At 37.9% G+C, this 20,154-nt stretch overlaps 1 protein-coding gene across 3 annotated transcripts in view; it reads right to left on the reverse strand.

Moving 5' to 3' along the window:
* The window catches only part of scai (suppressor of cancer cell invasion), a 32,472-nt gene extending 12,946 nt beyond the window's left edge, over window positions 1–19,526 (reverse strand). For 2 of the 3 annotated variants that reach the window (XM_080876388.1, XM_080876390.1), the window contains exons 1-10: window positions 19,277–19,526; window positions 15,579–15,703; window positions 8,395–8,490; window positions 8,189–8,275; window positions 6,775–6,873; window positions 5,596–5,692; window positions 4,510–4,608; window positions 4,160–4,312; window positions 3,353–3,454; window positions 740–841 (exon numbers count right to left, since the gene is read on the reverse strand). In XM_080876388.1, the coding sequence (XP_080732514.1) occupies window positions 740–841; window positions 3,353–3,454; window positions 4,160–4,312; window positions 4,510–4,608; window positions 5,596–5,692; window positions 6,775–6,873; window positions 8,189–8,275; window positions 8,395–8,490; window positions 15,579–15,685 (942 nt within the window). In that variant the 5' untranslated portion in view covers window positions 15,686–15,703; window positions 19,277–19,526. Of the gene's footprint in view, window positions 1–739; window positions 842–3,352; window positions 3,455–4,159; window positions 4,313–4,509; window positions 4,609–5,595; window positions 5,693–6,774; window positions 6,874–8,188; window positions 8,276–8,394; window positions 8,491–15,578; window positions 15,704–19,276 lie in introns of those variants that run through there. The other variant, XM_080876389.1, reaches the window with a different exon arrangement.
* Between the last annotated feature and the right edge of the window lie 628 nt (window positions 19,527–20,154).

The following is a 20,154-nucleotide window of genomic DNA, read 5'->3' on the forward strand; positions in this document are numbered from 1 at the left end:
CAGTACCTGGTTTCCTCCAGACATGATACTCAGGCCAAAGAGTTCAATCTTTGCTTCATCAGAACAGAAAATATTGTATCTCATGGCCTAAAAGGCACCTGAAGGACTCCAGGTGGGTTGTCATGTGCCTTTTCTGAGGAAAGGCTTCCATCCAGCCACGTTACCACACAGGCCTTAATAGTTGAGTGCTGCAGAAATGATTGTGCTTCTGCAAGGTTATTCTCTCTCCACAGAGCAATGTTGGAGCTCTGTCAGAGTGAGCATAGGGTTCTTGGTCACCTCCTCAACTAAGGTTCTTCTACCCCGAATGCCAGGAAGCCACAATTAGGAAGAGTTCAGGTGGTTCCAAACTTTTTCTATTTGTGAGTGATAGAGGCCACTTTGCTCATTGGGACGTTCAATGCTGCAGATATTTTTCTGCACACTTTCTCAGATCTGTACCTCGATACCATCCTAACTCAGAGGTCTACAAATGATTCCTCACACTCCATGGATTTGTTTGGGCTCTGACATCAATCATGCCCAATCCAATCCCACCGATTTACCTGATTTACTGACTTGAGTGGATATATATATGTTCCCTTTATGAGCTTAACTTGAAAACAATGCCCAGATAGCAGTGGAAAGAAGTGAGGATATAAATATTAACAATGCAAATAATGTAAATATATAATACATCTTGGAGATAAAAATCTCAACTTATTGAATATTTATTGAGGAAACCTGCGATCATACTGACCTTAAAAGAGGCAGACAAGAAAGTAAAAAGCTGGCTGAAGGTTGGCTTATACAGCAAATACTTGTGAGGGTTTTCTCTCTTCGCTGGCTTTTCGTTGGGTTCCTGTGGAGAAACATCACACAAAACATTGCATGTGTAAAGAAAAGATTGTAAAACCTTATGTAAATGCAAGTGAAATCAAAAGGCTTCTAGGCCCGGGGCTGAGGCACACTGCTGTGTGTACAGGTGTATTATGTGGTTTTATGATCCCTATACATTATAAATGTATAAGCCATTTGTGCATTTATACATGTGGTACAGTAATAGTATCTTCATTAACAGACAAGCAGATTGGGATTGGACAGTAAATGTGTTCTTGTGCAAATCTATACAGTTTATACAGAGGAACAGTTTGTGCTGTGGATAAATCCTATCAGAGACTCACGCGATGGACATGCGTCAACCAGCATGCAGCCTGTTTCAGTTGCTCCTGTATTTTTAATCCATACTTTAAACTTTTTCCTTACTTTCTTTGTCTTTTACTTATTATTGTAGCATGTTAGTTTGTTTTCAATAGTTTTCTCTCAAACATGTGGGTTGAGAAAGTTTTTCTTCTCCTTGTTGCCGCAGAACTATTACTTTCATTGAGGAATGGGATTGCGGCATGGCAGTTACACACCACACGCTCTGTGGCTGAAATGGATGCAGAGGTGGGGGACAGAAGAGCACAAGGGAGACCGTAATACAGTGGAGGCTTCAAGCAATGAAGAGCTTTAAGCTGAGTCTCCCATGTACAGTGGGGCAAAAAAGTATTTAGTCAGCCACCGATTGTGCAAGTTCCCCCACCTAAAATGATGACAGAGGTCAGTAATTTGCACCAGAGGTACACTTCAACTGTGAGAGACAGAATGTGAAAAAAAAATCCATGAATCCACATGGTAGGATTTGTAAAGAATTTATTCGTAAATCAGGGTGGAAAATAAGTATTTGGTCAATAACAAAAATACAACTCAATACTTTGTAACATAACCTTTGTTGGCAATAACAGAGGTCAAACGTTTACTATAGGTCTTTACCAGGTTTGCACACACAGTAGCTGGTATTTTGGCCCATTCCTCCATGCAGATCTTCTCGAGAGCAGTGATGTTTTGGGGCTGTCGCCGAGCAACACGGACTTTCAACTCCCGCCACAGATTTTCTATGGGGTTGAGGTCTGGAGACTGGCTAGGCCACTCCAGGACTTTCAAATGCTTCTTACGGAGCCACTCCTTTGTTGCCCGGGCGGTGTGTTTTGGATCATTGTCATGTTGGAAGACCCAGCCTCGTTTCATCTTCAAAGTTCTCACTGATGGAAGGAGGTTTTGGCTCAAAATCTCACGATACATGGCCCCATTCATTCTGTCCTTAACACGGATCAGTCGTCCTGTCCCCTTGGCAGAAAAACAGCCCCGTAGCATGATGTTTCCACCCCCATGCTTCACAGTAGGTATGGTGTTCTTGGGATGCAACTCAGTATTCTTCTTCCTCCAAACACGACGAGTTGAGTTTATACCAAAAAGTTCTACTTTGGTTTCATCTGACCACATGACATTCTCCCAATCCTCTGCTGTATCATCCATGTGCTCTCTGGCAAACTTCAGACGGGCCTGGACATGCACTGGCTTCAGCAGCGGAACACGTCTGGCACTGCGGGATTTGATTCCCTGCCGTTGTAGTGTGTTACTGATGGTGACCTTTGTTACTTTGGTCCCAGCTCTCTGCAGGTCATTCACCAGGTCCCCCCGTGTGGTTCTGGGATCTTTGCTCACCGTTCTCATGATCATTTTGACCCCACGGGATGAGATCTTGCGTGGAGCCCCAGATCGAGGGAGATTATCAGTGGTCTTGTATGTCTCCCATTTTCTGATGATTGCTCCCACAGTTGATTTTTTCACACCAAGCTGCTTGCCTATTGTAGATTCACTCTTCCCAGTCTGGTGCAGGTCTACAATACTTTTCCTGGTGTCCTTCGAAAGCTCTTTGGTCTTGGCCATGGCGGAGTTTGGAGTCTGACTGTTTGAGGCTGTGGACAGGTGTCTTTTATACAGATGATGAGTTCAAACAGGTGCCATTCATACAGGTAACGAGTGGGGGACAGAAAAGCTTCTTACAGAAGACGTTACAGGTCTGTGAGAGCCAGAGATTTTCCTTGTTTGAGGTGACCAAATACTTATTTTCCACCCTAATTTACGGATAAATTCTTTACAAATCCTACCATGTGGATTCATGGATTTTTTTTTCACATTCTGTCTCTCACAGTTGAAGTGTACCTCTGGTGCAAATTACTGACCTCTGTCATCATTTTAAGTGGGGGAACTTGCACAATCGGTGGCTGACTAAATACTTTTTTGCCCCACTGTAGTATAATGGGGAATGTTAGGTCGCTAGCAAACAAGCTGCATGAGCCAACAGCACTTGCCTGGAGTCAGAGAAGCCTGATGTGCTTCACTGAGTCATGGATTAACCAGGATATTCCAGATGACAATGCATCTGTGGAAGGCTTCCATACTGTTTGGGCCAACATGGACAAGTGGTAAAGCAGGAAGGAGGGGGGCTTGCCCATTATTACCACTACACGATGTGCCTGACACTCACCATCGTTCCTTGCTTGGAGGTCTGTGTGGCCAGGTTTACTGGTTCCCTCTCCAAAGCTTGAAGCATGCGGAACATATCTATGGTTAACTCACTGAACTTCACCTAAAATAAATGACAAAACAATATTAATATATCAAGTTACTGTTTCAGCCTTCATTGTGGTTTGAAAAATTATTCAAAGTCACACACAAACACAATTGTTTGCCATACACAGAAAAATGAGAGCCCTCAAAGATAAATCAGTGCTGCAGTTATAATGAAAATGAAACAAAAACAACTACTGGTTATATTGTAATCTTCTCCTACAAAGTTTGACAAATATTTTAGTTTTTTGGGTCATAACAGCCAGGAGTGAGCAGTGCAAATACTATCAGCACTTCAGAAACTGAATGTTAGTGTAAACTGCACAGAAAGCAGAAAAAGATCAGATCAGAGGCCCAGAGAGAGGACGTATATGAAATAATAAAATAATCCATCCATCCATATTACTTGAGAGTCAATGTCTCAAGTTTTCTCTGAAAAGAGTTGCAGCAATTGTGGAAATAGAAATATATTGCTTTTCTAGTCTTAGTACCCAGTTAAGGCACTTTAGATTACAAATAACATTTAACTAGAACATGCATGCAGTATCCAAAGGAAACCACAAAGGTACATTGAGGAACATGCAACTTCTACATCGAAAGACCCCAGCCAGGTTTCAAGCCTTCTTGCTGTGAGGCAACAGTGCCGATCATTGCACCACCATGCTGCTCATGCTGATGTGTGTTAAGTTTGAGAAACCATGAATCAGATTTAGTGGGTTAGAACCTGGTTGTTACTGTTGCCGATGATTAGTGCGTCAGCAAGGATGAGCTGCCCAACCACCATGCCTTGTTCCAGTGGAGGCACACTTCCCTCCTGCAGCCGATTGCTGATGGTGACGACAGAATTGTTGTCGTTCAGAACTACCACAGGATCTGCCTGTTACAGACAAACAATTGAAGAAGAGCAGTTGAAGAAATAGTGCGGATCCAGTATATCACCCAGCAGGCAAGAGGAAGAACAGAGACTTCTCTGTTTACCTGTATGTGCACAAACATGACAATTATAATATAATGAATAAATTACTAACATAATGAAATAACATCAAACAGTATTAGGCTTGGATGGTTATTTACCTCTATAAAAGCTGCCACTTCCTGCAGAACCAGGTTCCACTCCAACTGGTCCTCTGTGTTGAAACGCTGTGTGTAGTCTTCAATTTCCTCAGATAACTCCTGCAGATGGCAGATAGGCAGGAAGAGCAATAAGAGGTGTCATGAAAAAAAACGAACAGTTTTGAATTTTTACACAATCATAAAAGTAAATCGTGAACAAAATTCATGAAGTAGACTACCTCATTCACATTTACAGGGAGAAAAAACCCAAAATATTAGCACAGTTCAATACAATATCTGCAGCTCCTTAGATCTAGAAAATATTCTAACGTTAAAAAAAAAAGAGAGAACCTAAAAGAGAGATTTGCAAAACCTGTTAATGGTACCTCAACATGTACAAAGTGTTGATCTTTGACAACACGAGCAACATACCCAATAATGATAACATACTTTCTATTACAAATTAAGAAAATACACTTCTCAGCAAAAACAATAAAACCACTGACAGGTGAATGGATTTACATTGATTGCTGTGTTTTGACTTGTTTATTTGAGAAAGATAAGGCTTAACATAAGAAAACTTGGCTTATGGTATTCATGTAGATACTACTCCGACTTGCACAACCTACCTAAACATTTTGAAGACCATGCACAACCCTCTTGATGCGAGTGGCCTCATTACTAACTACTAAGCTATTAGTCCAAAACCAAGACACTTACCTTTTCCTCCTCACCCAATTCAGCTTAATATTAAGGGGGATTTTTTTTAAGCATTATAATACAGCATCTTCAACTTTGAAGGTATTGAGTGGACTGTAGACAGGTACTACACTTGGCAAATTATAGTTTCGACTATTACAAAATGGTTTTCCCTTATAGGTACACTTTGACTGTTTCTTCCTTTATTTAGCTGTTTTTGGCCCCTTTTTTTTACTCTATAACATGCCTTTCGTTCTAGTATTAGTAGTCGATATACACATTAATACAAAGTTATCACTTTGTAATTATAGTCATGTGAATGTACCTCATTATTAAAACTGTTACCTAATGACTGAAACCCTGCATACCAAGCTGTAATATAAAGTACTAACAATATGGCTTCCATACCTTCACCAAAACTTTGACAAGGTCCATCTTGTTTAAAAGTAAACAGACGACTATGTAGCGAGCATAATAACGAAGCTTCTTCACTACTAATTCAGGCCTGATGAAAGACAAGAAAAGACAATATGAGCGGGCAAACACAAACAAATCAACATAAAGCACTATCACAGTTGAAGCAGTGTTTATTAAATTGACTGGAGCCACCAAATGGTTCACCCTGTGTTTCTTAAGACTCCAATAAACATTTTTGTCTTTTCAACAAATATTTGATGTAAATATCTACACTCTGGGAGCGTGAAAAGAGAAATTTTGCTCATTTTTGGGAAAAAAAGACATCAGATCGTGCACACTCACATAAAAAGGCGAGTTTCACACATAATATGACTCTTACACACTTAAATGATCCCCAAGAGTGCAGTCCAGTCCGCTCAGACACATTATCAAATAATGATTAAATGGAGATAAAAATCTATAAAGAATGTTATACACTTAAAAATGTAACAGTACAAGAACAAATAGCACAAGAGCTTAATGCTGCAGAAATTCATTAATCTTGGGATTTAGCATAACGAGCAAAAAATTAGACATTTTAATTCCAGTTAATTATTTCAACGCTGAGGGAAATCTTGGTGCTGCTGTTTATATCAAATGTGATAGCTGCACGTTAGAGCTCTGAAAGCTTAAACTGGATCATTTTAAACATTCTAGGTTACTAGTAGCTGCAGTTCCAACTGTGTAAAAGAGACTTGGCAGCAGATTATAATAAATTATAACATTTATATATTTACAGCTGGGCAACAACTTGCACATTTGAGACATGTTTGCCCAGCGGGGAACCTAAATTGCGCTTAAAACATGGTGCAAATAAAAAAAAAATCAGTGAAATGTGGAGGTTCCAGACGACTAAACTGAAACATAACCTACTCCTAGTAGGTTATGCCTGGAGCATAAGTCACCATGGTGACCCAGCCAGGTAATAAGAAAGCCACTTTCACACATAGTTGACAAAGTAGTACACCCCTCTGAATCAGCAATCATACTAACTTCATTGGGAGTTTTTTCGTAGTATGATCTCATTTCTTAATAAGGTAAATTTAAACAGGCTTATTATACATAACGTTTAAAGACATCTTACAAAAACTGCAACTTACACTACTTTAACAAAAAATATCTGGAGCTTACCTGTCCTCTTTGTTGACCTGAAAGTAGTAGGAGCGCTGACGAATGGCTGAGTAGAATGAAAAGGCCTCATTCAGGTAACTTGTTTCTGAGGTACGAAGGCTGTCAACAAAGAGGAATACATATTTCAAATTTGCATCTTTTTAAACAAATCTGCAAGTGGTGATTGATAAATTGAACGAATGCAGCAGCATTCATTTGCTTTTCTGTGTTTAGTTTTGACACCAGGGACAATGAGCTGAGCTGTTTGCGGCTACCTGAGAGCTCTCAAAGTTTCATAACATACCAGATCTAACATGTATTCACTGTTTTACTTCAATGATAAAACAAACAAACAAACAAAAAAACATAAAGATGTGAAAACTGGACTAATGTGATCTCTTTTCTATCGTCTTACAGTAGAGCTGTCTAGAGATTCTTTGCTCTAAACCTTTTCTAGTTGGAATTTCCACAAACCACTGATTTCTGTTTTTCCCCTAATTTTTAATTTGGATTACATTCTCTAAAGCACTTCCTGAGTTCTGTGTTTGAACAGCTCTACATAAATAAACATTGCTTGCTTGCAGTTAAGTAATGCAATATTTAAAGTTATAATGACTAGAATACTCAAAGTAGTAACAAGAAGTGGATAAATATGGGCACTTCCATTGTGGTGACAGACTAGCTTTTTCAGATGTAGTTGCCACTGAATTAAATTATCATTATTATTTTTTTAAGGAGTGCATTTAAGGAGTTTTGTGGGCTGTAAAAACAGTGTTTGGACGTTTCCTGCTTATGCAGAAGTGGCTAATTTCATCATGCCCAACACTTTGCCAGTTCTTTTTTTTTCCCTTAACGGTTGCTGGAAAAAACCTTCTAGGTGCAGTAGGGATGGGAAAGATTTCAGTTTGTGTGCAGGAGGAGTAAAATAGTGGTGCAGGCTGCGGCGTGTATAAGGACATAATTTTTTGTTTTTATTGCACAAAAAGAAAATTGCGCGATGGTAAAGTGGAGACTGCATCCAATACAGTAACATCTGCATTGTGCTGCTAACAAAACTTCAGATCTTTGCAAGCGCCTGCACAGACAGCATGCTATCGCTAAGCCAGCCAAGAACAATAATTCTATGTTAGTGTTTGATATTTTAGTGTACTGTCGTTTTCTCAAAGAATGTACGTGATGCTGAAATAAAATCAGTGGCAAGTCTTCATGAAAACGGTAAAATATACTGTCGTCTTCCACCATCTGAGTTAGGGAAGGTATGCTGATACTAAACAGACATGGAATTTTCGGGACCCTATGTTGGGACCCCAATAAGCAGTCCACTTCATTCAAAAGGCAACAACACATGTATCCTACCTGATGACTACCCTATCCTTAGTCAAATTAATAATGCTGCAAAACATTGATACATGACTCAGGAGGCCCTGTCACTTACTAGTAGTGGTAATAAAGCTGTCCAATTTTGGATGCAACTTCACCAATCTGCCATCTCTTCAGTCCATACCGACTGTCCAGAACCTGCCTGTCAGTAAGTATACAAAGATGTCAAACTTAACATTGAGACAGTGATAAAACCAACCCTTAGAAAGAAAAAAGAACATTCTTCATTCAAGTATTTAAACGGTACAAGAAAAAAATAACCTGTGTTGTTGCTGGAATTTCCATAGCTTAGTGTAGACGTCAAAGGTCCGCCCAAAGTAGGACTGCCACTGCTTGTGTCCATATTGAGGAAGGTCTCTGCAGCAAAAGACGGCATAAAAGAGGAAAGAGAAGGCAAGAAAAGCACACAAAAAATTCAACTGATTGTGCTCAGCCTTTCAAACAAACTCCAATAAAAAGAACAGTGAAAACATTCGTGAAACAGAGTTGTTAGCACTCTTGGTGCTTTTTGTGACCCCAGTTACTTTTTTTTGTTCAAGGAAAAGCGATGACCTTTTTGTTCCATTACATGCAACACACATTATACAAATTTGTACAGAAATGGGGCGTCTTTTTACCCAGAGCTCAGTAATTATTTGAAAACTATTTTTTCAATTGCAACGATGCCTTCCAGTGACCGGTTTTTGAGAAAAGTGATTATTAAGCCACATTTAGTGTTGCAAAGATGCTCTCTGTTTGTCTTGAGTTTTACATCCAGCATATCCCTTCCTGAAAGCTCAAGGATATCTCACATGTTCAGCTTACAATTATCCTTGTCTTATCACTCGAAGGCCACACACACCGGGCAGCTTAAAGCCTTACCTTAAAATGTTAATGAATGCTATTAATTAGATTTTCCTTTCTTCATGCTCCAATATTCAACCAGTAAAATGTGCTAAACAGCTTTTTAAAGCAGGTTAACAATTACAGTAAATAAAATGACACCATGCTGCACATTGTTATTAGCTATGGTTAATTTTCAAACCTTTTCAAGCTTTTAAATTTTCAAGGTAAACTTAAAATACACTTTTTATTCTCATAAAACCACCATGCACTAAAGACAGAAAACTACAATAAATGCACATTAACTGAGACAAAACCCTACATGGATAGCATACATAATTAGTGTATTCTGATACACACATATGAGAATATATTGATGGTATTAAATTTGATCCTAGCTGATCTCTTCTTACAATGCTCACACGCCAACATTACTACAGTGAAAGGTGAACAACCAAAATTAAACTGGATGTTTAACAATAGTGCTTCATATTTCAACAATACTCTGAATTTGTGCGCCCTCTAAATCCTAACTTTGACCTGATGACCCGCTCCCTCTGTCAATGATTCAAATGTGACCAAAAGGCAGCGTCAGCCCTGACTAATGCATCATAAACCCAGTGCGTCACTCTCATCTCAGAACAAAACAAGCAGAAGGCACCAGGGTACAAAAGGATGGCTGGCTGATTATCTAGCTCATAAGACGCTTTCACAATACTTCACTCATAATTTTTAAACATACAATATGATTATTGTATGAGTATTGCAATAACATATACTGAGATTTATCACCTTTTCTAAAAAATAATAATAAAATAAATTATGTCCTAAAAGTTAATCTGTTTTATCCAGTAAGATGAAGTTATGATGGGCATTATTGTAAGAGCCAGGAAGCAGGCACTTTCAGTCCTGCCTGTCTGTAAAATTAACAGAACGTATTAATTTACCAGGATAACACAATAACTTGTGTCTGAAAAGTATTATGTTTCTCTTTTCATCTTAAAGTCCCAGATTTAAGCTGAAATAAAAATCATTCTATTAGCAACTAGACATAAACAGTGGCAGCCTACCTTACCAACCTTGATCAATAACAAAAATATGGTGCCAAGCCACCAGAAACACAGAAAAACAAACAGTAGGGCTAGAATGTTTTAGAGATTTCCCAACTTCCAGCCATTAACCACAATCGCTAGATCCCTGGCTGTACGAGACTGCATGCCAAAGATCCTTGGGCAAGATACAAACCCCAAGTTGCTCTCCGGTGCAACGACTGGAGTGAGCATGTCTCTTTTCACACCTTTCAGTCTTTAACTTATTAATGGGATGCTTTTGCAGACTGTGAGTACATTTGAAAATAGCAAAATGAAGCACCAACATCGGTCATGGCTTTGGTTTATATCTGTGTCAGTTTTTCATTCAGCAGAACAGAGTCACTAAGAGCTAGGCTTCAAAAGGCAATATGAGCTAAAATTTTACTATTGGAAAAGTAAATGCAAGTTAACTTCGAAACTTTTCATAAAAACTGGGAGTACCCAACATATCCATGTCAGTCGGGGGCCAGGCCCCATTTTGTACTCAATTTCTTAGTGTCAGTTCTGGCCAGCTTGGCTTATATCAAATGGCAGGTTTACCAACTCAGCAGGAAAACTCCTGCTACTCCAGATGGCCAGTCTCTGTTTATTCAACAGTTTTTCTGAAGCTTTCTGAAGCTGTGATAGCCACTCTAACAATATCGCAAGAAACAAATCCAAAAGAAATGTGACTAGGAATGCATCTGAGGACTAGATTAAGTGTAAACTACAATATCTTGCTTCGTGTATGACAAAAAGAAAACAAGCAACCTTAATTAAGAACCAAGTAAGGCCAAGGCTTCAGTCAGGGTGATTTGTGTAGTTGCCATTTTTTGAATTGTTGTGAGCAGCATGACCCTTGTCAGTTTTTTGTTGGTTTTTTTTTTTTTTTACAACTCCAACAGCAAACTCTAATCTTAGAATCTTTTCTAGATGTAAGGAATTGTGTACAAAAGACAAAAGTGTAAAAAAACCAAAGAGCTTCTACGCTTAAGCGCTTTAAAGCTTTGCTGTATTGATGACAGCTTTGTACATGCTTGGCAACATCTTAACATTCAGCTTCTCACCCAGAATGGGTAGTGTTATTGATAAAATTTCTTCCTTTCTTATTGTGTGTTCAGACCCAACACAAATGGCACTTTTAGATCCAATAAAGGACTAGATGTTACAATCCCAGTCTACAGCATAAAATCCTCTTCTGTTGTTACATTGTATTTATATTAAGTCACATCGAAACAAACAAACAAACCACAGTAACAATTTTGCAAATAAAAAGCGTGAGTAGTTACTTTTGCTGTGATTTTATGCACGGGACAAAGTAACAGTAACTTTATTAAGATGTGGATTGCCGTCTAATTGGGTCTGCCTGTTTTGGACATATTAATTTGTCCTCCTTTTAGTAGATTGCCTAACTCATGCCTGAAATGAACAGGCTACTTCTATGCTTATAAATAAATTACTTAGTGAAAAATCTAGGACCAGTACTGCTTCTTGATCTCAGGAGTTCTGCTCAGAGTGTGAGGGACACTTCTTTTTCCTTCTGTAACATTCAGTAAGCTGCAGCAAGTAAATGGTAAATGGCCTGTATTTATATAGCGCCTAACTAGTCCCTAAGGACCCCAAAGCACTTTACATATCCAGTCATCCACCCATTCACACACACATTCACACACTGGTGATGGTAAGCTACATTGTAGCCACAGCCACCCTGGGGCGCACTGACAGAGGCGAGGCTGCCGGACACTGGCGCCACCGGGCCCTCAGAAACATCATAGAGACATCATGTTGCTTCTAGCTTTCTCTCTAAGTGATCATCTCACTTGTAAAATGTAAATAAAAGCGCAGTTGGTATCTTTGATTTATGTCCGTGATCATTCTGTCAGCTGACATTGCGGACGAGAAGAAGCAGCATAACAAGAAGGTGGAACATAAAATGCAATTGGGGCAAACTCCAACAACGGGTGGAAATGAATCCACTAAAATGGCTTGCACTCTATAGCAATCACAATTAGTTTCTAAAGAGTGTAAATAGGTCAGCAATGCTCAGCTGATAACTGCTTCAGTTATAAAATGTTTCAAACTTCAAATCAGGAAAGTACGACAAATAGCCATAAGTGGCATGAGTTAGTTAATTGTGTTGATGCATAAATGTTGCCCATCCCGTTTCCAAGATATACGTTTATAAGAAAGATATTAAAGATTGGAGATCGCTAGTGATTATGTCAACATTAGCCATGGCTCTCACTCTAGATGAATCACAGAGATTATATCTCTTAAAACGGGAACCTTCATTCATTTTTTCAGCAGAAGACTAATAGCAAAGACATACAGGAAAGCGCCTAAAGGACATCCCTGTTTCACCCCACTGGAAACAAAAGGTTCACTCAAAAAGCCATTTACTTTTACTTACACAATGGACTTTTATGAAAATTCACATATGTCTATATCACTGTCTACAAGTAGGAATGTGAAACATAAACGCTTTCTTTTGATGCAAACCTATATAAAGAAGCCTGTGTCATTGCCAGTATATACAATTTCTCTTAAAGTTATCTCACATCTGAAGACTACAAGTCTATTTTTATCAATAATGATACACACATCATTAACTCCATTCATTAGAATTTTAGCTAATATTTTATAATCCACATTCCTTATAGATTGCTGCCTGTAATTATTTAAATTTTGATTTGATTTTGATTTTATTGATTAGCATTCAAATTCAAATCTCAGTGAAAACAGTGAAAAAAAAAACAAACAAACAGTGAAAACAGAACAAAAATCTACCATAAAGAAAGAAAGCATGAGACAAGGCTAATCAAAAGGTATTGGCTGAAGCATTTGCTTATTACGCCAACCCTTTTCACAAAATATCTTTTTGTATGCAGCTCCTGTACACAGGGCTTGAAGAAAATAATAAAACAAAGCAAAAACCAAACAAACAAACAAACAAACAAAAAAAACAACAAAGAAAAAAAAACAAAAAACTTTCCACCTTAGATAAGTAACTACATCAAAGCAAAAGAATCAAGAGGTTTTTTTCTTTCCTCCTTTTTGCTCTTTTCATTCTTGATTTATATATTTTTCTATTACTCTATTTTTAAACATGTTTTTAAACAAGGAAAATGAACCACACCTTTTTAAATCCCTGTCATAACTATTCCACAGGTTAACTCCTCTAACAGAAACACATCTCTGCTTTATATTTGTCCTTATCTTGTTTTTTTTAAAGAAATCTGTTCCCCTTAAGTCATATTGACTCTCTCTGACTTTGAACAGCTTCTGAGTACTGGGGCAAAGCAAGTTATTTTGTGCTTTATACATTATCTGTGCCATTTTATATTCAACTAAATCATAAAATTTCAGGGTATTCAGATTAATAAACAAAATGTTAGTTGGTTCTATATAGTTTGATTGGTTTATAATTCTTATAGCTTTTTTTTGTAACTTGAAAATATGAAGAGTGTTCGTTTTATATGCATTATCCCATATCTCCAGACAGTAAGTCATATATGGAAGCAACAGAGTACAATAAAGTGTGTATAATGTTTTTTTGTTCAGGACATGTTTTGTTTTATAGAGAATAGCAATGGTTTTTGACATTTTTGTTTTCACGTGGTTTATATGAGACTTCCAACTCAGCTTATCATCAATTATCACTCCAAGAAATTTATTTTCGTACACTCTTTCAATTTCAATTCCATTAACCCTTATTTTAGATACATTTTTCATTTGTCTAGTGCCAAAAATAATCAATTTTGTTTTCTTTATATTTAATGATAACTTATTTACATCAAACCAGTTTTTTAATATATCTAACTCCTTTTCCGCTGTAGTCAGAAGCTGTTCTAAGTTTTTACCTGAGCAGTACAGAGTGGTATCATCAGCAAACAATACACATTTTAACAGTTTGGAAACACTACATATGTCATTTATATATAATATAAATAATTTAGGGCCCAGCACAGAGCCCTGAGGAACACCACAAGTTACCTTCAACTGCTTAGATTTTACATTATTGAATTCGACATATTGATATCTTTCATCCAGGTAACTTTTCATCCACTTGTATGCTATCCCTCTTATGCCATATCTCTCTAGTTTATTCATTAATATAGAATGATCAATTGTATCAAACGCCTTTTTAAGTCTATAAAAACACCAACAGTATATTCCTTATTATCTATTGCATTAGATATCCCTTCAACAAGTTCCATCACTGCCATTGAAGTGGACCTTTTCACTCTAAAGCCATATTGGTTATCACTTAGGAGATTATGCTTCTCAATATATTTATCAAGTCTATTAACAAATAACTTTTCTAAAATTTTTGAGAACTGTGGGAGTAGTGATATTGGCCTATAATTGGTAAACTGACATCTCTCTCCGTTTTTATGGATTGGAATAACTTTTGCTATTTTCATTTGTGAGGGAAACACACCAGTTTGAAAGGACAGATTACAAATGTATGCGAAAGGTTGCACTATATATTCTATAATACTTTTAACTAATATCATGTCAATACCAAAACAGTCAGTGGACTTTTTATTTTTAAATGTCTTCACAATGTTAATTATTTCTCTATGAGTTGCAGCACCAATAAACATGGAGGACACATTCTGAGTAATATGTTTATTCAGGTCGTTATTATTTCTTGACTCTGGAATTTCTTTTGCTAAATTAAAGCCAACATTTACAAAGAAATCATTAAATTCATTTGCAGTGTCTTTAGTTTTATCAAGCACAATATCTTTATCTTTTTTAAAATAATCTGGATAATTCTTATTTTTTGAGCCCTTTTTGGTTATAAATCACAATCATCGCCATTTTTATGAAATAAACACACGACTATCCATCTTACTCGTGTGTAACACAGGTCTATCCATTCCTGCCATTACTCAATCTGAATGAAGCCATGAAGAACATTACCAAAAAGGCGACATTCACAGATTACTGAAGCCACCAATGTGGCACATTCCAGGTCGTGTCACAATCCTACTGTCCAAGATGATACTGGTATACATTTTTATGTGATTTAAAAAACAAAAAAGAAAAAGAAAGTCATATTACGATATGAATGAAATAGCAATGCAATAGGTGGAAACTGGTTTTAGCATTTGAACCAAAACCTTGGAGAATGCCAACAAAATGTTTCATATGCATGCATTTTATTCATTTTATCTGCCTGCAGAAGTTTCAGGATATCAGATTTTATGTTTAAAACACATTTGTTTTGACTAACGTGATATTCTGCTCATTTCATTCTTAGTTATAATTTAATAAATGAATGCAAGCACCCAAAAATGTTTATGGTTTACATTGTATTCATTTTTAAGCCATCAAATAACAAATTTACAAATTTACATGAGCTACACATCAATCCACCCCTCTAACAGACAGGGCACACCACTTCCTACACTGGTACCGAATGCTGCAGAATAATCCAGTGAAAACACACTCTTGAGGGGTATCTGTTCAATGCACTGTAAACCAATGTTAGAGTAGAAAACACAGTCCAGCAGACAGAAGAAAACAAAGTAAATTCCAACCAACCGTAGCCCATTGAAGAGTTGCTTGGACTTGTCCAGGAGATAGCAGAAGTCTGTGACAGTCTTCCTTTCACCTAATGGAATATCATCCTCAGTCTCAGCTCCAGTCATGACACTGACTTTTCGCACCTGAATTTAAAGAGAAATACAGACCGTATACGGTCGATACTCTATAGACTGATGGTGATGGATTAAAGAAAACATTTCAGTTACAAAAAAATATTAGTACTCATTGAAACGGAAGGAAACTACATGAAAGTCAGCCAATCAGAACTTGTGACTGACTAAAGAGGAACAATTTAGACCGTTAAAATGAAGCAAAAGATTGTTGTTGTTTTTTTTGTCTTGATTTCCGGAGCAAATTCCTGATACTGTCTATCCTGTAACACTTACATCATGATTTAGTAAACTCCAGTTGTTTTTAAACATCTATAAATAAATTTGATTTGACTTGAAAATAATCTAGTCATATGTAACATGTTGATATGCATGGTTGTACTACTGAACAAACACTGATAATTGGAGTTATCCAAGCGTCTTACTGGTGGCCTACTTACTTATGAATAGAAATAAGAAACTATGGAGGAGGAAATGCATCACATGGTCACCCTTTTTTTAGGTTGACCTGGGATGTCCCATATTTCATTCTCACAGTGGCTGCAGTCTCCAGTTTGCTAAGGATGTACAATCAGGTCAAGGCAGCAGACAGCTAGGGCACAATGTTCAGCTAATGCTCTGCATGTTAAAATCATTTGCAGCTAATGACAATTTTACCGTGCTATAAACATGTCTGGCTATAGCCCCTAAGTTACTGTGCATGTGTGTGGCTCTACATCTGTTTGGCTTTTAAGTAATGTAAATCCATAATTTCAAACTGAAGAGTTAAAAAAGGAATTTTTTTATACATTGAAATTCAATATAAACCTCACCTTAACAGATTTTTCAGATTAATTAAGCACTGCCTAAAAGTATAATTTTCCTGTACTTGTGTGGGCATTTGATGCCATGACGGTGTATGTGGTGAGAAACGGCAATAGCAACAAACAAAGCCCTGTCACATTGAGTAGTTATGTATGTAGCTGCATGTCATGAAATACAGTTAACAGTCCATTAATCCTTTTCTGAGTGGGCGTGCCTGTGGGCGTGTCAGTGTTTGCAGTAGCAGAGTCGGGATGTTAACTGAACTGTTATGTATGATGGATTATACCAAGTTATTCCAGAATAGATACAATGACAGTAAAGGGCTATTCTAAGTGTTTCTACATTTCTAATATTATGATTTAGGGCTGGGCCATATTATACCGTTCACGGTAATACCGGTATAATGTTAGGCAACTATAGGAAAATGAAATATTGCGATAGAATGGGAGTAAAACACGCATGCGCAGTGCCTTTGTTTTCATAGCACATGGCCGATTGTTGAGTGAAACAGATGAACCAGAATTGGTTTGTAAAAATGGTGAAACTTCCGTGATGTGGAACTGGTTTGGTGTTTGTCCGTCAGATACATGCAAGCGGCCGTCGTTATTGTCGTATTTGTCGGACTAAGATGCTCTTAAATCTGGAAGTAATCTGGGTCCTAAACTCTGTATGCTTCAGGTCAAACAACACCGCAGCATCACTGAGAGTTAAAAACTGTCTCAATTCTTTCATCTTTAATAAAACGATCAGCATTGCTGCTTTACCAGGTGTAACTATAAAGTTTAACTTCCAGGCATCCATGAAAACAAAATTTATTACATTTAACGGAGTTAGAAGTTAGCAGGAAGCTATCGGAAGTTAGCTCGCTAGTTACCTAAGCATGATATAGCATGTTCAGACTGAGAGATTTCTGAAAAAATTCAAACGTACAGCTCTGCTATCACTTCCAACATAAATGAAGACAGGAAACTAAACAGCAGTGACGTTTGTAGGGTTACTGAAGTTGGGCTAGCTGGTATATAATGATGTGCTACGTGATCGCTAGCGACACAGCTATGTTAGCATAACATAAACAGTGAAGCTGGAGGACAAACACTAACACTTTTCCACTTATAAAAGTTAACGTGAAGGTTCCTCATGGCTAGAGACAAATTCAATCGCATGGCAGGATGCTGTAAACGGACCAAACTTCAGTCAGGAGAACAACTGAGATAATCCATCCACAATACGAGGTTAGTCATTAATATACTGCAACAACATGGGAATAGAGCAGCTGCCAGAGAATTCAACATTAATGAATCAATGGTACAGAAGTGGAGGAAGCAAGAAGAATGAGTTTAATAAAGTTTGATTTATCTGACTGCTTTGTTTCGCTTAATGTGCCTTATAATCCTGTGCACCTTATGGTCCGAAAAATACGTACTGCACACTGCAGTTTAATGTTGCAAAGCACCTCTTTTTAACTTCAGTGGATATTATACATGGTTATGCTCAGGATATGTCAGCCCATTTCTACTGGAAATGCCTTTTGGTTAAACTTTCAGCAAGGAATTTGCATTTGCACTGTTACATTTTTATAAAGCTTTTAATGTACATAAAAACCAGCTTCTTGTTTAAGTGAAAATAAATGGAAGGTTGTCTTTTTGCACTAGTAATGTTGTGGAGTTGTATTTTGTCTCGCATCAATTATATCGTCAGTTATATCGTTATCGCAAATTTTCAAATATATATCGTGATAAATATTTTTGGCCATATCGCCCTGCTCTATTATGATTACAGTTTAGTCCAATGCTAGATTAGCAAAGTCTAGAGTTAAGTGAGTTAGTGGGATGGTGACTATCACTGTGCGCAGGAAAACTTGTGAACGGAACTCAAGCTATCTTTACTTAACTTATGTAATGAAGTAAATGAGTGTAATGACGTGGAATGACACGTCATTACACTCATTTACTTTGGGGTGCTGCTTATATTTTTATTTAAATAAATACGTTTAGGCTATGGTAAAAGTGAGGTTTTTCATGTAAAGATTTTTCAGAATATGCTGCGAACACTTCTGTCTTGTAAGTTAGAGTGCCCTAGCTGCTTCTTAAATAAGACATGCGAAGACGGCACCTTGGTTATTTTTGTATTGTCTAATTATTTCATGAAACTGATGTTCTTTGTATGAAGTGTGTGAAGCCTTATTTTACTTGTAGTACCTAAAACTTATGCTCAGTTTTAAATGAAGGCGAGAAGCTGTGAGAGAAGGTCTGCATGACAATCTCATGCTATACATCATGTGTACCATTGTTTTCTCTCGCTTTCCCTTGTGGCTTACTTATCATGTTAACAGCAGCAGAGTTGGTAAAAACCTGTCTCACCTGTGAACATCTCTTTGTTCCAAACCAACACAACATGCAGCACAAGTAGTATTTGTCACTATGTTTGGAAGAAAGATCTCCAAAAATAACAATCAAGTTTGGAGAATTTTTTTTTAAAAATTAGGTAAACTGAATACCAATATTATTATCACTGGTAGATGGGTGGCATTCATTTAAATCCAATTCAAATTTCTGTCTTTGCCGGTAAAAATCTGTATCAAAGAGCGTTATTGTGCTATGAGCTCTAATAACATAGCTCATTCCTGATATCTAACATCAGCATCATGAATAAAATCTCAACATAATAAGCATCTGGATATTAAAGATAACAGAGAATACCACATATATGCAGGTGACACTGAGTGCTGGCGGTTGCAGGGCTTTAACCGCCTCTGCTTGTGTAATTGCCATTTGTTCTTACCTGTGCAGCCGGCTAACGGTGACAAACTGTACTATCTTTCACAGAGATGCTTCTCAAAAATCACAGCGAAAGCCTCGACGAGCTCTACTGCTGAAGCGCGACTTTCCTGGCATCTCAGTGCGTGGAAGTGCCACCAGACCGGCTAACGAGTTCCCCCGCAGCGTTGATTGGACTGCTGTCTGTCCGAGCTTGAACGCTGCTCAAAGGCTGTGACAGGCGACGAGAAACAGAAGGCAGGGTGAGGACCGCCGCTGGCACTACTCCACTCCAACTGGCTAGCTATTTCCGGGTCAACTATTTCAAAATAAGAGCTTCACATCGTTACAGTTTTTAATAGCCAAAATTTTTACCAGTAGTAGTATGATCCTATGATTCCTTAATGCCATTTTAGATAATGATTACAAAATACTGGTGGCTCAAAGGTGGAGTGTTTCAATATTAACATTCAATTCAGGCTTAGGTGGCTGGCTTCAGGGTCACCTGATCCAGCCCAGCCCTAGTTGAAGAATCGTAAAAAGGAGTGGGGTTGTCTGTGTATTGAATCCAAACTGGGAGCTGTTTCCACAGAGGAGGGCCCTGAAAGCTGAAGGTTTTGCCTCTCATTCAACCTTTACATATCCAACAAACCACAAATAAAACTAGGGTGTCGTGGGGTGTAGTTTGTGGCTCTGTTCAGGGGAGGGGTGGAGCAGAGGATTCAGGGTGTGGTGACAGGGGAGGCTGGTTGGTGCCTAAAAGGCCCCGGGAAATGAATTTTCCAGGCGACTCATTACAACCCAATGGCCGGTCACATGGGATATGATAAAACTCTGGAGCAGATAATGGCCTGATTTTATTGGCCGGTCATCCTAGCGGATGTGCGCCAATGGTGCGCATTC

Source organism: Rhamphochromis sp. 'chilingali' (genome assembly GCF_963969265.1).
Source record: "Rhamphochromis sp. 'chilingali' genome assembly, chromosome: 2".
NCBI classification, from domain to species: Eukaryota; Metazoa; Chordata; class Actinopteri; order Cichliformes; family Cichlidae; genus Rhamphochromis; species Rhamphochromis sp. 'chilingali'.